General features: G+C 34.1%; 1 protein-coding gene across 4 annotated transcripts in view; it reads right to left on the bottom strand.

The window, feature by feature from the left end:
* Window positions 1–1,839: 1,839 nt before the first annotated feature.
* DNAJC10 (DnaJ heat shock protein family (Hsp40) member C10) overlaps window positions 1,840–15,257 on the bottom strand; it is a 60,408-nt gene continuing 46,990 nt past the window's right edge. For 2 of the 4 annotated variants that reach the window (XM_019931566.3, XM_019931565.2), the window contains exons 17-24: window positions 13,489–13,590; window positions 12,115–12,270; window positions 11,038–11,171; window positions 10,327–10,380; window positions 9,904–10,051; window positions 6,333–6,452; window positions 4,432–4,536; window positions 1,840–3,302 (exon numbers count right to left, since the gene is read on the bottom strand). In XM_019931566.3, coding sequence (XP_019787125.1) covers window positions 3,291–3,302; window positions 4,432–4,536; window positions 6,333–6,452; window positions 9,904–10,051; window positions 10,327–10,380; window positions 11,038–11,171; window positions 12,115–12,270; window positions 13,489–13,590 — 831 coding nt within the window. In that variant the 3' untranslated portion in view covers window positions 1,840–3,290. The remainder of the gene's footprint in view (window positions 3,303–4,431; window positions 4,537–6,332; window positions 6,453–9,903; window positions 10,052–10,326; window positions 10,381–11,037; window positions 11,172–12,114; window positions 12,271–13,488; window positions 13,591–15,257) is intronic. The other 2 variants (XM_019931567.3, XM_073807511.1) reach the window with 2 other exon arrangements.

Genomic DNA, 15,257 nt, shown 5'->3' on the forward strand with positions numbered 1-15,257 from the left:
CATGGATTCAACCAGCCACGGATCATGTCGTACTGTAGAACCTATTCATTGAAAAAAAATCTTCATGTAAGTGGAACTGCACAGTTCAAACCTGTGGGTCATTTGTACAAGAACCTAAATGCAAATCTAGTGTTAAATATAAAAAAAAAAAGACTCAAGCCAGTAAATCACTAACGTTTTTATATATGATCAGTAATACATTTATACTTAGCTTGGTGGTTGACCTAAATTTTCTTATTACTCTTACTAAAAACAAGATTATTCACCAGAAGAATTTGGGTACATTTATTTATTTTATTTTTGGCTGTGCAGCATGGCTTGTGGGGTCTTAGTTCCCTGACCAGGGATTGACCCTGGGCCATGGTAGTGAAAACACCTGGTCCTAACCACAGGCCCACCAGGGAATTCCCGTTGGGTACATTTAAAGTTTTGGTTTATATAAAGTGGTATACTACCAGAAAGGTTATTTCCTTCTCATATTCAGAATCAATTTTATCCTGCAAGTATCACTACAGAAAATTTTAAATGCATTTTAATTTAAACTTTGTACTATTTCTTAAACAGTCATCATGGACTGAATATGAGACATTTGAGTTCGTTGGTAGACCGAAGAAATTAGACTATTATACAAAAATTGTTTAAATGGCTTAGAAACACTACCTCTTCATTAAAAACTTTCTTATATAAGTATCTTTGTAAACTGTGTCCCATAGGAAACAACATAGTAATGCTTTTCTAATAACTGTACTCTTCAAAGAAAATTCCTGCTTTGAATACTGTTAGAAAACAAGGACAAATTTAAAGAAAACCTTTAAAATATTAAAGTAGTTATAGTTATTTTGAAATAGTTATTTTAAAATATTAATCATATCCTTAAAATGAAAAAGATATGAAAGACATCATTAAATAAAATTTGGGAAACTAGAGCAGGCAAGCATCATTAATGCCCCAAACGCACATTCCCAACAGTTTCACATAACCACATTAAACATCTAATTTTCAAGTCTCGCTGCCTGATAGAATGCACTCTGGTCTGCGAGAAATGGTGCTATGTTACCCAAGGCTAGCTGCACACAAAAATGGTGTTGCTGAGAAAAATGCCATGTTTTACCTGGCACTCTAGAGGTGCTCTACTGCACTAATGTGGCCGTTAGAACCTTTAATCCTGTCAGCATGTCAATGAGACTGACATGATTGCAGAAAATTCTGATGCATGTTACTTTTATGCTACATGTTACTTAACATGTCTCCCAGGTAGTCCTGGCTTTTGAGCTGATTCTACAGGCACATACCTAGGCCCAGTTACAGGATACATAATATTTACTATTTCATTTACTGCCTAAGATATTTCTCAACCAGTAAGTTTGGCATTCTATTTATAGGTAATAGTACAGGTATCTATAAGCTTGTTTATGGGTCCCATGTCAGAATTGTGAATTTACAGACACTAGGGAGACAGGGACTAAGCGTTGGGTTTCGTTTACTTTTGCACACTTCTGTGTCCAGCATAGCGGTACTCTCATAATTGGTACAAGTTCAGTAAATATTTACCAAAACTTCTTTAGGCATTCCATTTTGGAATTCTTGTAGAAACAAACCAATTTTGAAAATGTTCTAGGCTTTGAAAATTTAATAAATGAAAGGCACTTGCCATTACTGATCATAAGTAAAAAAGGTGGTATAAAATTAAGGTTAGAAGTGGTGACTCTTCTGTATGTGCCCACATGTGTAAAGTAGAATTTAAGATAAGAAAAGATACACAAGAAACAATATGGGTGAGAATATGAAGAATAGGGTTAGACTTGAAAATGAAAAAAAATCGATTACTTTTTGGATAAATTGCAGTTATAAATTAACCTTTATGAGGAAATTTTGGGGAATGGGGTAAAAACAAAACAAAACAAACAAAAAACCAAAATTCTCCCAACATAATAAAGCATGATTCAAATAGGTTTTTGGGAAAACTTAAGTTTTGAAAACAATCTGTTGACCTCTTTTGATCAGTTGGGATTTTACCATTCCATACATTCTGAATTATAACTAAATAACTACATGTTACAATGTTTTGTTAATGTGCAAGGAAAAAAAATTTGGATTCCTTGAGCCTGAACAATTAAGAAACTAAAAGATCCCATCCTTAAATTTTTATCCTTGATTTTCTTACAAAATTAACTTCAGTTGTTAGGCCAATATTTATCTGAAAATGGCAGTCTCCAACAGTAAATAATTGGAATAAACACAGCATCATTACGAGCTTTAGGAAAACAAATCTACAAAGTTAATTTTTCCTTCTTGAATAATAAACATTGGACAAGAGTGAACAACCAAAACCATGAAGGAAAAAAGGCAAATGTAAATAAAGGATATGCATCAAAACCAAGTCCAGAAATCAAAAACAGATATTAGAAAGATGCTTCAGAAATCAATAACCATCACAGGGAAAACATTATGAAAGCAATTCAGAAAATAAATGAACACATATCTTTAAAATATAGAAATATTTGGGGTACTCTACAATGCCCAGTTAATTGCTATAAATATTTTTTTCCCCTCAGGTATATGTGGATACTATAGAAATCAATAGGATTTGTTTACTTTCTGTTATAAAATATTTTTCTCATATGTGAAAAATTAAAACCAATTCTTCAACCTTTAGAAAAGAAAATGAATCTCTTCACTATAATACAGCATGAAAATAGGGTATCTGTTTATTTTCCCACATTTTGAGTATGTTTTTTAAATGAAATACATGGTCAGATAATCAATTTCAGAGATATTTTTTAGGAGAACAGGTGACTGAAAACAAAGTTCTCTTTTCAGGCCAGCCACAAAACTTGAATTGATAAAGTACACGTTGTATAACTTAGCATGTACATAGATCATAGAGCAGGCTCATGTTTGAGCCAGCCAGCCTAAACATCTTTCTGTGGGTCAGGTCAGCAATCTGTGGCCCATGGGCTGAATGTGGCTTGTGGCCTATTTGTGTACAGCCTTGAGGCTAAGAATGGTTTTTACATTTTTTAAAGGGTTGTAAACAAAATAAAAACAGAATATGTGACAAAGAACCATCTATGGTCTACAAAGCCTAAAGTATTTACGATCTGGCCCTTTAGGGAAAAAGTCTGCAGACCCTTCATTTATATTAATGTTGTACAGAATTCAAGCAGTGCAATTACAAGTCCAAGATAATGTTCATTTAGTCCCATCCAGAACATGGTAACATTCTGAAAAGGTGGCTTCTGATGTCATCTGTCAATTTCTTTTCAATTTTTTCTTCATTTTCAACATCATTAAAGTTCATCCTACAATAATAATGTAAAAGTGATTGAATTCCTTTCTCTTTCAACATCTAATGTTAAAAAGAAGTTAAAAATAATAAACTGACCTAAGTTTTACCTTTTCAAAAATAATTACTCAGTATTCTTATTTAATAGATCAGATGAAGTATACTTCACCTGTTGTAACAATGGAAAAAGGGTATCTCACAATTCTCACCTGCCCATGGCAGATAATACCAATTATAACTTTACCACACTTTCAAAGTCATATTTTGATGTGCTCTATAACTTAATTTCAGTTAGCATATTCTACTTTATGACTAATGTTTTCGATTTCAAATGTTTCACTTGAGATAAGTCACAATTTTAAAAATAAAACATCTTGAGAAAACGAACATAGCCAAAATATCAGAAAAACATTTTTGTTCACTGAAACAAAAAAAATAAAGTTTCATAACTATCTCTTTTCTATCTTTTAGGTTTGGATAAAACATAATTCTTGAGGTAGCTTGTAAAGCTTCCTATACCAGGGTCTGTAGTTCTAACATGGATATAAAGCTAGACATCTCTAGCCCTCTTCAGAGGCTGTGCTGTTCTTGCGTCTTTTCACCTTATAGGGAAAGAATCCAAGAAACCTCACGTGTGACTGTATTAAATTCCATTCAGAAAGCACTCTAGCATTTGTAAACTCTCTGGTCTGTTTCTAAATATGTCCCAGAATGATACTGATTTAAAAAAGGAAAACATGAATAGCCCTCTGAAGAATAGTAGGAAAGAGGCTGCAATGCTTCTTGATAAATAATTCAAGGGTGGGGGGCAAGATGAATACAGTAATACATCCTGACTATACCAAGAACAAAAGAAAACTTGCTCTCCAAAGTGTTATGAGGCTCAAATCAATGCTTTTACATTTGAACAAATTTTAATAACTTATGACCATAGTCACTATTTTTCTGTTAAATGGTTTTACTTGTCCCAATTTCTAAGCATTTAAGTGTCCAGAGGCTAAATTTGTCATATTTTGCAAAGAAGAAATTTCTAACTACTTATTAATTTTTGAAGCTTCATTTTACTGTTTATTGATACATATACTATATAGTAAGAATAAATTCAAATACTGTTTGCCAGAGTCAGCTCTAGATTTAGTCCTTACCTTATTTCTCTTTCCATGATTTTGGAGGTTTTCCAATTTTTCATATATTAAGGTAGTAATCTCTTTTGCATCTCTGGAATCTATTTCCTCTCCCCAAGTATTTCTCTACAATTGAAAACATTCTTCTTATAAGCTTTTAAGTATCTAATCAAAACATGACATTTCCATCTAAGAAACTTGATTAACTATTCCTTAAAGTTCCAAGTGTTTAAAACTTCAATTTCTTCAAGGAAATGCTGCTGCAAAAGCAGTTAACCAATAATTTACCTGAAATAAATACTAACAATACTTTTATGGAAACATGTAAATTAATACCTTGATTAAAATAATTGCTAACTCCAAATGCCTCAAAACGTCTAAATTGTTTAAGATGTCCCCAGAGGACTCAAAACATTCTAATCTAAAGTCACTGGCATAGACAAAACCTTGACCAACTGCAACAGTGCAAAGCAATGTATATTTCCTGGTTCTCATCTGCCCACAGCAGGAAGGTGGCTAAAAAGCAGGGGAGAAGACAGGTCAATACATCCAGGCCCACTTATTTTGGATCTGGAGCCACCTGTTTCCTTCTTCCTGGTGGGAACTCCAAACTGTATGCTAGGATTTTGTTTCTGTGTATAGCTGCTCACCTGGTTTGAATTTCTCACTTCAATCACCATTCTGCTTTGGCCTTCTCTGCTGGACTTCTGGATTCTACCCCTGCCTTTCTGTTTGGACAGGGATATTTTGGGTTCTAATCTTATCCTCTGGACACACGGTAACATCATGTTTTCAAACAGCTCCCTGTATGGCCTGGTTAATTCTGTGACTGCTCATTATACTGATACTTCCCTAACATCATTCTACCTGAATAAGACGCCTATATATGTCACCTAATTCTCAAGTGTTCTGAGAATTGGGAAGCTAGTGATTCCAAAGGAATTAAGATTCAGGCTCTGGTATAAAGCTCCTTTACTATCACTGAGTTCTGCTTACCCCAGACTGTTCTTAAGACAGAGGTAGCTTCCTCATAAACCAAAATCCTTCACTGAAAAATCTAGATGTCTGACAAATCTACATTTCTGAAATTCATCATCTTATTTCTTTAGCTCTATTTCAAAATGTATTATAATCACAAGTAAATAACACAAGCTCTTAATCTGATATTCTCAAAAAGTATCCATTACAACATTTGAAATTATTCATTTCAATGTTTTACAAGAAAACATGAATGCATGGCAGATATTTATTTTTATCACAGTTCTATTGTCAAAAATGTCTTATTTTACTTGGGAAGACAGCAAAGGTCATGAGTCCTAGCAATTATACTGGCTGAAAGATATACGCTTTTGTATCAATGACCATAGAGACCCACTGGTAAATGCCAAATTTTCTTGTTAAAAAAAAAAAAAGCATATTGTCAGTGGCCCAAAAAAGAAATTATGAATGAACCATGGAACCCTAACTTTTATTTTATAGTCTAAACCATTAATAAGTATTCCTCAAGATAAATGCTCAGGTACTAAGGCTATTTTGCAAGTATTATGACAGTATTCTCTTAATTTTCTCTTTCTTTCCTAGAAAAACTAATTATAAAGATAATATATGTTAATTCTATAAAAGTAGGAAATACAAAACTTCACAGAAAATAATTACCTTGAATTATACCACCCACAGAAAACTACTATTAGTATTTTGGTGTGTCTATTTAGTAGTTCCCCGTTCAGGAGTATAAAAATTTTAAGGCAATGGAGATCATATCAACTGTGAGGCAGAAAAATCTTTTAAAATCACTTGGTGTGTATGTGAAAAGAAGCTTGTTTCAGTGACATGCAGTGAAATTAAAAATGACAAAGGGAAAGAAACTAGAAAAAAGCGTTACCTGCTAAAGGAAAGGCACACAGAAGAAGGCATGTACATACCTTTGCCCTTTCATAGGGATAAAATTTAACAGTTGGATAGGCTCTGATACCAGCTTTCTGGCAGGTTTGAGCATAAGCTTGACAGTCTACTTTTCCAGCTTTCACTTTTCCTTTAATCATCTAAAAAGAGAAAAATATGCTTTGCTATTCTCTTTGGCATATACTATTCTGGCAACCACAAAGCAATATGATACTAAAAATTTTAAATATATATAAATCTAAGGATTTGTTACTTAAAAAAAAAGTAGTTTTAATCATTTCCATTCAAACAAGATTGCTTCCAAATTTTTACTAGCTCTGAACTCTTATTTACCTAGCACAGCCCCGCCAACAGCAAATAAACTCTCCTTTGCCTTATCAAGAAAATTGAGAAGCTTTATCCTGAACTACTTCTTCGCCTCCCTCCTGTTACCCACAATGTGTCTGTCACACCACAAACATCTCAGATTCTGTCCTCCACCTCCCTCAGATCTCTGGTCTCATCTGCTGAGGCAGCACTCTTCCTCCTGTGGAAGGCTGACTATGTCTACATTCTCTGGTCCCTCTCTCTCGGAGCTCTTTCTCACTCTGCAGTATATACACATATGACCAAAAAGAATTCCTTCCTTAATTGCACTGGTTCCTCTAGTTACCACCTGCTTCTTTCTTTCTCTTTTTGAGCAGTTTATTCTTTGACCACTTCCTCATCATCTACTTATTATCAACACATTTTAGCTAGCTTCTGTTCTTACTGCTCCCTTCACTGAAACCACGAGAAGTTCACCAATGACTTCTATTTGGCCAAACTGAATGGACAATTTTCAGTCGTCTTAATGGGTATCTGTCACTACTGACCACACCTTTCTTTCCTGTTTTCTTTCCTGGCTTATCACTATTCTCTTGGCTACTCTACTCCTCTGGCTATTCTTCCTCATTTCTAGCATGGGGACCTCCTCCTACACCCGCCCCTCAAATTAAAAAGTCCAATCACAGATCCATCTCTCATCAACAATTTTTTTCACTGTGAAAAATCTCCCAGGGAGATTTTATATACCTATATGCTGCTGAACCCTATTATTCCCCCTTGATTTCAGTCAACTATGTACTGGCCTGTTTCACTTAAATAAGCACCTTAAACATAACATTTCTAAAATGAATCCTTTCACATTAACCCACTACTCCTTCTGTCCAACTAGTCACTCAGTTCAGGCCAGAAACTAGGGCCATCCTAGACTCCTTTTCCTACTGTACTTATCACAGACAAATACTAAATTCTAGTCATTCTTATATCTCTCTCACACTTGTTCCATTCTTTCTATCACCACAGCCATAATCCTGTTTCAGGTTATCACCTCTCACTTCAGGACAATTAAAATATCTTTGCTACCTCTAATTTTGTCCCCAAGGCTGGGGTACTCAACAGGTAGACTAACTTGTGCTACGGCACCAGCAAAAATGCATGCAGAAGCATGTATGCGCGTGCGTGCGCGTGCACACACACACACACACACTCTCATAGGGAAGGTCAGAAAAATCCAGTTGACTTGTACTTTAGGTTACAGAAGGACACCATATTGTTTTTGGTGCTCTGATCTTTCTCTGATCTTGATGGCTCATGTTCAGTCCATTCAATGTGATCCTTCTAGAATATAAAATGGATCCTGACATATCCAACAGTTCTCTTCCAATGCTTATATAGAATACATTCTGAACAGTATGAGAACAGTGAGGAAGAGTGTACAATGTGAGTAGTGTAGGCAAGCAGACCAAGCCATCTCCTTCTTGCCTATTTAAGAGCCTCAGTTTTTGCCACTCCCCTTCTGTCTTTATCTTGTGGTAATCCTGGACCAACAGTGGAGAAGCCTTAACATGCTCCACTGTCTTGTGTCCCTGTATCTTTGCAAATTCTGTCTTCTCTGTTTAGAGTACTCTCTAGCCAACCCTTTCAAAGTGCCACACTCCTAGTTATGTTGTAATTCTCATCTCAAATACTAACTTTTCTGTCCTCCTGGCATGACTCTGACCTTCTTCTTCCCATACTTTTGTTTCACTCTAATTTCACTATAGTAATGATCCTCTTGATTTATATATATTAATTTGCATTTTATATCCCCACTAGACTAAAATCTTGTTAAAGACATGGAATTTTTGTCTTTCCATTTTTTTAGCCCTAATATTTGGCATAATGCTACTTGGTGCTTAGGATTTGCTGAATGACCTTTTTAATAATTTTCTGCTATATGCAAGATGTTGCTGCATTACAAAATATATAATTAAGTTTTTAAGGGATAAGGGAATAAAACATTTTTGTTAGACTTATTGGAGAAAAGGGAAGCATAAGAGGAAAAGAAGATATAAGTAGAAAAAAATGAATAACCTCTTACTTCAAAGACCAGTCAATAACTAAAACAATGTTTTACGGCTCCATAGGGCTTTTGAAATCCTTTTGCTAAAAAATTCCCCTGGCTTGGGATGTTCAGGTTTTGTTTTAGACTGGTGGAACTGGTACTGACTTTCTCATTCTAATGAATATTTCATAGCCAAAGGCAAAGTTCCTTGAGTATAGAGGTGAGGAAGCTATCAGTCTGGATGAGGCCACTAACTGGACTGTTATGACAGAAACACCAAAACAGACTGCATTTAGTTTAATTTTATAAGCGTTTACTGAGTTAAGACAGAGGGGATATACAGATAGATAAGACACGTATCTTGCCCTCACAAAGCTCATAGTTTTATAGAGGAGAAAGATATCTTAATATATAGTTAACACGCATTGTATAAGCACACTGATGGAGTACCTGATATCCAGGTGACACTGCTTAAGTGGGAAGGTTAGAGAATACATAATGCCATTGGAGCTGGGTTTTGTACGATAGGGAGAAAAAAAATCTAGATGACCAAGGTAAGGAAAAGGCATTTTAGAGAGGAAAGAGCATGTACATAAGGGTACTTGTTCAGAGAACCCGGAGTACTTTGTAGTGCCTGGAGTGTAAGGTGTGAGGTCAGGGAGAGAGATAAAGCTGAAGAGGTCAGAAGAGTCACATCAGAGATTTGTAGTCAAGGATGCAGGTCAAGTAATGTGGTTAACAGGAAGCCAGAGCAGGCGATATTTCAGAAAGATCATCAGGGTGGAACTGAAGAAGGTAGACTGGTAATATGAGACTTGTTAAGAGGCACATATGATTGAGTCTAGATGAGAGATGATGAAGGCTTGAACAAAAGGCTAGCGGAGGAGATGATAGGAGATGACAGATTTGAAGGGCATTTAGGAGATAGAACTGATAGGATCTAGTGACTGCCTGGATGGCAGCAGAGTAATGGTGATGGGAAGAAAATAAGCAACAAGCAGAAGTGAGGTTTCTGGCTATTTTGGTTAAGAAGACAATGTCAACCAAGATAAGGATGTTAGCTAAAAGCTTTAATAAGGAAGGAAGAAATCTACTGCAAAGATTATAATCACAGAAATGGAACAGAGTTTTTTAAATTCAAGGAAACTTTTAAGAAATAAAATTATATTTACTATGTCTTATCTACTTATTAAAACATGCCAGTGACCACAACTTATTTAAGCAGCTAGACATGACGTACTTACCCTAGCCAAGAGCTCAAACTCTGGAGCAAAGTTTTGGCAAGGTCCACACCAAGGAGCATAGAAATCAACCACCCAATGGTTTTTCCCTTGTAAAACTTTTTCATTGAAAGTCTGAGGCGTTAGATCTATAGATGCTTGAGGTAAAAATCTGTGACAAGGGATGAAAATTACTTTTCATTATACAAAACAAAAGCAAACATCTAAAATAGAATATTGCAAATCTTTCTAAGTTAAATGACTTCAAAGAATGACAGTGTAATAATGTAATAAAGCACAACCTTATCTTGGTAAATTATAATTCTTTACTAAGTACTTTAAAATGCTCGAACCTTAAACAACTCAGTAAATTTAGCTACAGACATGAGAGGAAGGTAAATAGCATTGAATATAATTTATACAGTGATACATATTTTAATTACTCACCCTAGACCCCAGATTCTTAGGGAATAAGCATCCCTATTCCAACCATTGTAACTACTGAAAGAAGAAAAAATACATAAGTTGTAGACAGTTATTTTCTATTACTGGACATGTTCAGAAAACAATCTCTTTGTAGCAATTTAAAAGATAAGTTTAGTTGACTGACTTCATCTAGCATCTCTTTTCTCAGATATACCTAGCTGCAAATACTGCTTACATGGCTTTCCAAATATACTTTTCTCTAGTCTCGATGTCTTTTTGTACTCTAGACAGACCTGAATGTTTAGCCGCCTGCTGGACATCTCCTATAGATCTGTGGTAATGGCAAAACTCAAAATCTCCAGGGCTTTACTTTCTGAACCTTTATTCCAGTTATTACTGTCTATCAAATTCCTACCCACTTTTTAAGACCCATGAGGACTAGTGGAAATAATGTGAGCAAAAACCCTCTGGTAGAATACCTGAAACCAAATAGGGGCTTAATAAGTGTTCTTCCTCTCCTCATTTTCTTTACAAGATTGTCACCTTCATGATCAGTGGGACTATTCAATTCACTTTTCATCTTGTAAATTTCTCATTAGCACACTATCTTAAACATGGTGGGCTCCCAAAAATACTGGTGGTTTAACTTTTATTTAGTTAGGATAACTTTTAAATTTTAACTGTATAAATAAATGATTATATAAACATCTTCAAATTTTAGAGAACACTTACTGATATTGATAAGCTTTATTTGATTTTGGGGGAAAAAATCTTATCTCAGGGTATCTCCGAACATTTTCTTGGGAACAAAAAGAATGATATTGTTGGCAGTTTATACTGCCCACATTGATCAGTCCAGTTAATGTCTATAAAAGAAAAAAAGATCAAAGTAATTAGAATAAAATTACTATAACTATTTTATATATGTTTACAATAGAGAAATAGTCACTGTGAAATGATTACTATATTATTTATCAGTGATTTTCACCAAAAAAAAAATGGGTAAGGGCTTAAAACATAACAGAACATTTATAGTAATGCACTGGAAATCTAATTTTGTAGTCAAGAACTTATTACAATTATTGCAGATTAAATAATTGATTTTGTTCATCTATGACATGGGGAAAATTGTGTGGTTATAAAATTCAAAGTGTTAGAAACCAAGAACTGATGAAGTTCTTTGCAATGGTATTTCAAAGAGTTACTTTTTCAAATGCAGCCATGAGTCACAGCATACTGAGTCACGCCCAAATTTAAAAATTTTATCGAAAAGAGCAGAAAATTATATTATTATGAATTTAAGATACTAAATAATTTTAACTCTTAGGTTTATTATTTATCTTAGAAATAAATACAAAATAGTAATTTCATTTTCCATTCTGGTATTTAAATAATTTGTTCCTGATCCTTCATGATTTATACCGCTCTGTAGGAAATTTAAAAATGTTTCATTGATCAAGGCCATTTTTTTCTTACTTTAAAGTCTCACAATATTGTGAAGAAACTGTATTCTCAAGCTCTAAAAATGAAGACGTAGAAAAAATGTTAATAGGAAATAAAGGAGATCTTTATGTTGATGCTGGCAGAAATTTGGTCAAATATACACCAAGTGACATAGAAAAAAGGGTAATTATTCTATACTATTCATATACCAGACAGAAGCAGAGTTGAAATCTAATTGGTATATAAAAAGTGATCAGAACTTTTATTAAGTGATAATCTAGAGGCGGGTTCACTCAGTTTCAAAATAATTGTTAAATAAACATTCTTAGTAAATGTTAAGATTTACAATAAACTATTTTACTACACCCGGGCCATTCTTTTCCATTCTGGCATTAAGACTTGACACGGATGACACCATGGAGAATAGAAATCAACCATCCAGACTTCGTCATGTTTTCTTTGTTTAACTAGTTCATTGAAAGTGGTGGGTGTCAAGGAGATCACTGAAGGATTCATAAGATCCTAAAGAGAATACAGTGTTCATTGTAACAGATATAAAAAGGAGTAGTTCATATATTCTTGGCAAATTGTTGGTATATGTCATTTAGAAAGGTTCCTGTTTCTGAATAATCAAAAGATACACTAGAATATATGAAGAGAATCTATAGTGAATTATTTTAAAAAGAAATGATCCATAATTTATTTTTTAAGTTTGGATTTTGCCAATCAGTCTTATTAAATCAAGGTATATTTTCTTATTTTATACATCACTAAAATCATCTTAGGTAGAGAAAAGAGGCAACTTTAATTAAGGATAGAGGTAGATGAGGCAAGAGTTCCAAGAGCTGCCCAGGTGTCTACACAGGCCATATAGTTCTTTTTGGAACCAATAATTGGTTTGGAAATGACCCTTTAATTATTTATGGAAAGCCTACTATTCTATTTTTCTGACATTCCGACGAGATACTGCACAACCTCAGATCACTTGCTCCAAATACTGTTTTAACAGAGCTTCAGTCTATCATGATTGGGTAATACTAATGAAGATGTTCGCTTCCCTGGGGAAACAATTAAAAACAACACAAAACAAAACACTATTACTTTGGAGGAGGAGGGAGAGATGAGCAGGACAGAAAGTAGAATGGTCACTGCACGGATAATAAGCTAGAATTGTTCATTTCTTTCTTAGGAGTTTCCCTGTAACTATTTTAGTCAATTAAGACCATTAGTGAGAAAAAAGGAGATGTTGTAGATGTAGAGCAGTTCTGGGCTAATAACACAGCAGGCTCGGCATAAGCTGCCTGGGCTTGAAGAAGCCCTCCATTGGTGGTTGGGGTAAGACTGTCCTTAGCCACATATTTCTTGGAATTATACAAGAATGGGGCTCACTGCTATCTCATCTATATGAGACTGAAAAGAAATAATCTGTGGTAATTCTACCTGAGAAAACAGGGAAAGGGGGTGACAAGGCTTTATGTAAAAGTTACAATTTCATGTGTTAATAAATGTGTCCATAAGTACAAAGCACTATACTAGGTAACAAACAAAACATATACTTGCTATAAACTCTGAAAATAAGTCTATAATATTTAAAAGAGTAGAAAATTTAACAAATTAATGTTGTCAGAAAATGTTTTGGCATAAAAAGAACAAATCCTATTATTAAACATTATCAAATATTCATACAAAGTGTAAACATACATGGAAGGATTTATAGCCACAGGCTATAACTTAAAATACCTCTACGAACTCCAAGATCTGTTCAGCAGAGTGATGTCCTTCATATTCATGAATGTTGGACTGGTTGAATACCACTGTTGTTGGATAAGCCTGAATGTTATACTGTTAGGAATGAGAATACAAATTAAACAAAGATTTTATACACTTTACCCAATTGTTTCAAATTCATAACCAGCTTGCCTTTATTTAAGTAACAACAACAAGATTTTAAAAACTCATTGCTAAACTGCTGGTGACTGAAAAATTTTAGCCTGGCCAGATTTAGCAAAGGAAATAGATTTATTGTTGTACTCCTGAGTATCTGATCCTTATTTATAGTTACTCCATTAGCCATAAAATCCACAGGCACTGAAACACTGAGAAGTGAGTATGGGTAATTATTAGCTTGGTCCTCTTCTGCTCTCCTGAACCAAGGTGTATGAGGATGTAAAGAGCAGACTAATCTCTAGCTTGAGTGTTTTTTTTTTTAATACCATAATAAACACTCCAATTTGTTTAGAAGTAGAAGAAAAATCAAGGAAATAATAATAGCAAGAATAAGGAAATAAATTAATAATTCATGTGTATAGAACCATATTTTAGGTTAAAGAATTACGAATCATGCCCTAAAAATGAGGTCACTTTTTATTCTTTGCTCAATTCAGCTTTTATGGTAAAAAATACTATAATTTCCTCCTCAGAATTAGTATGAACACTAATCCAGGAAGCACTTCTCTAAAGTTTTTATTTTTTTAAAAAGTTATAAAGAGATCCCTATCTGTGGATTTGCTGTAGCTGAACTTTGTATCCTCGAAGTTGAAAAGCACTCATTAGCAAATTGGAATCTTTGACTAGGATTCAAAAATAATTTTAGAAAAAACAATGGAAACATTTATCAAACTTTCATAAATGAGCACAAATAACCCATTAGATGAACAAAACAATAATTTTATCTAACATTTGACAAGTCCTTATTATGTGCTGAGCACCTTTTTAGCAGTGACACGTGGAGTTTCTCATCTGTTCCTCACAACAATTCTATTCAGAAGCTAAAATTACTAAGTCAACTTTATAGATGAGGAAACTGAGGTACTGAGAGGCTAACTGACTTGGTCAAGTTAACCAATTATTTAGTAGTGAATCCTGACTTCTATTCCAGCTGAATTTGATGCAATAGTTTTAAATCTTTAAACTCTGCTTAATTATCTATAGGATATTTAAAAGTTGAGATTAAAAGTAGAAAAACTACAGGAATTCAAATTAATTAGTTTATCACAATATTTTATCATTGCTTACCACCTTTTTAAAGTCACATACAAGGCATTCAAAACCAAAGAAAGGCCTTATTTATTTCATTTTTAAAACTTATTTTAATGAAATTTCAAACATAATGAAAAGAGAATAATCTAACAAACACTCACGTATACCTCTGCTACATTTAAAGATAATTAACTTTTCTGCCATTCTGGCAGACTGTTGAAAGTTCTTTCTTGATCCCATTTCCTTTCCTCCCTGACACCAGGAAAGAGCACGTATGCAATCCACTGATGTTTTACACTTTGGCTACATGCATATGTATCCCTAAGCAGTACACTGTAATGTTTCAGCACTTATAAATAAACTTTCTATAATTTCATCATACTCTATACTATTCTGCAACCTGCTTTTTTCATTATATCCTTGAGATTTACCCATGCTGGTAAAGACAGATCTAGTTTTAAGTCCTCTATGGTTATTCCACTCTGTGACTGGATAATTAATTTATTCATGTACTTGCTACTGTCAGCTAA

The sequence above is a fragment of the Tursiops truncatus genome, chromosome 7 (genome assembly GCF_011762595.2).
Source record: "Tursiops truncatus isolate mTurTru1 chromosome 7, mTurTru1.mat.Y, whole genome shotgun sequence".
Taxonomy (NCBI): Eukaryota; Metazoa; Chordata; class Mammalia; order Artiodactyla; family Delphinidae; genus Tursiops; species Tursiops truncatus.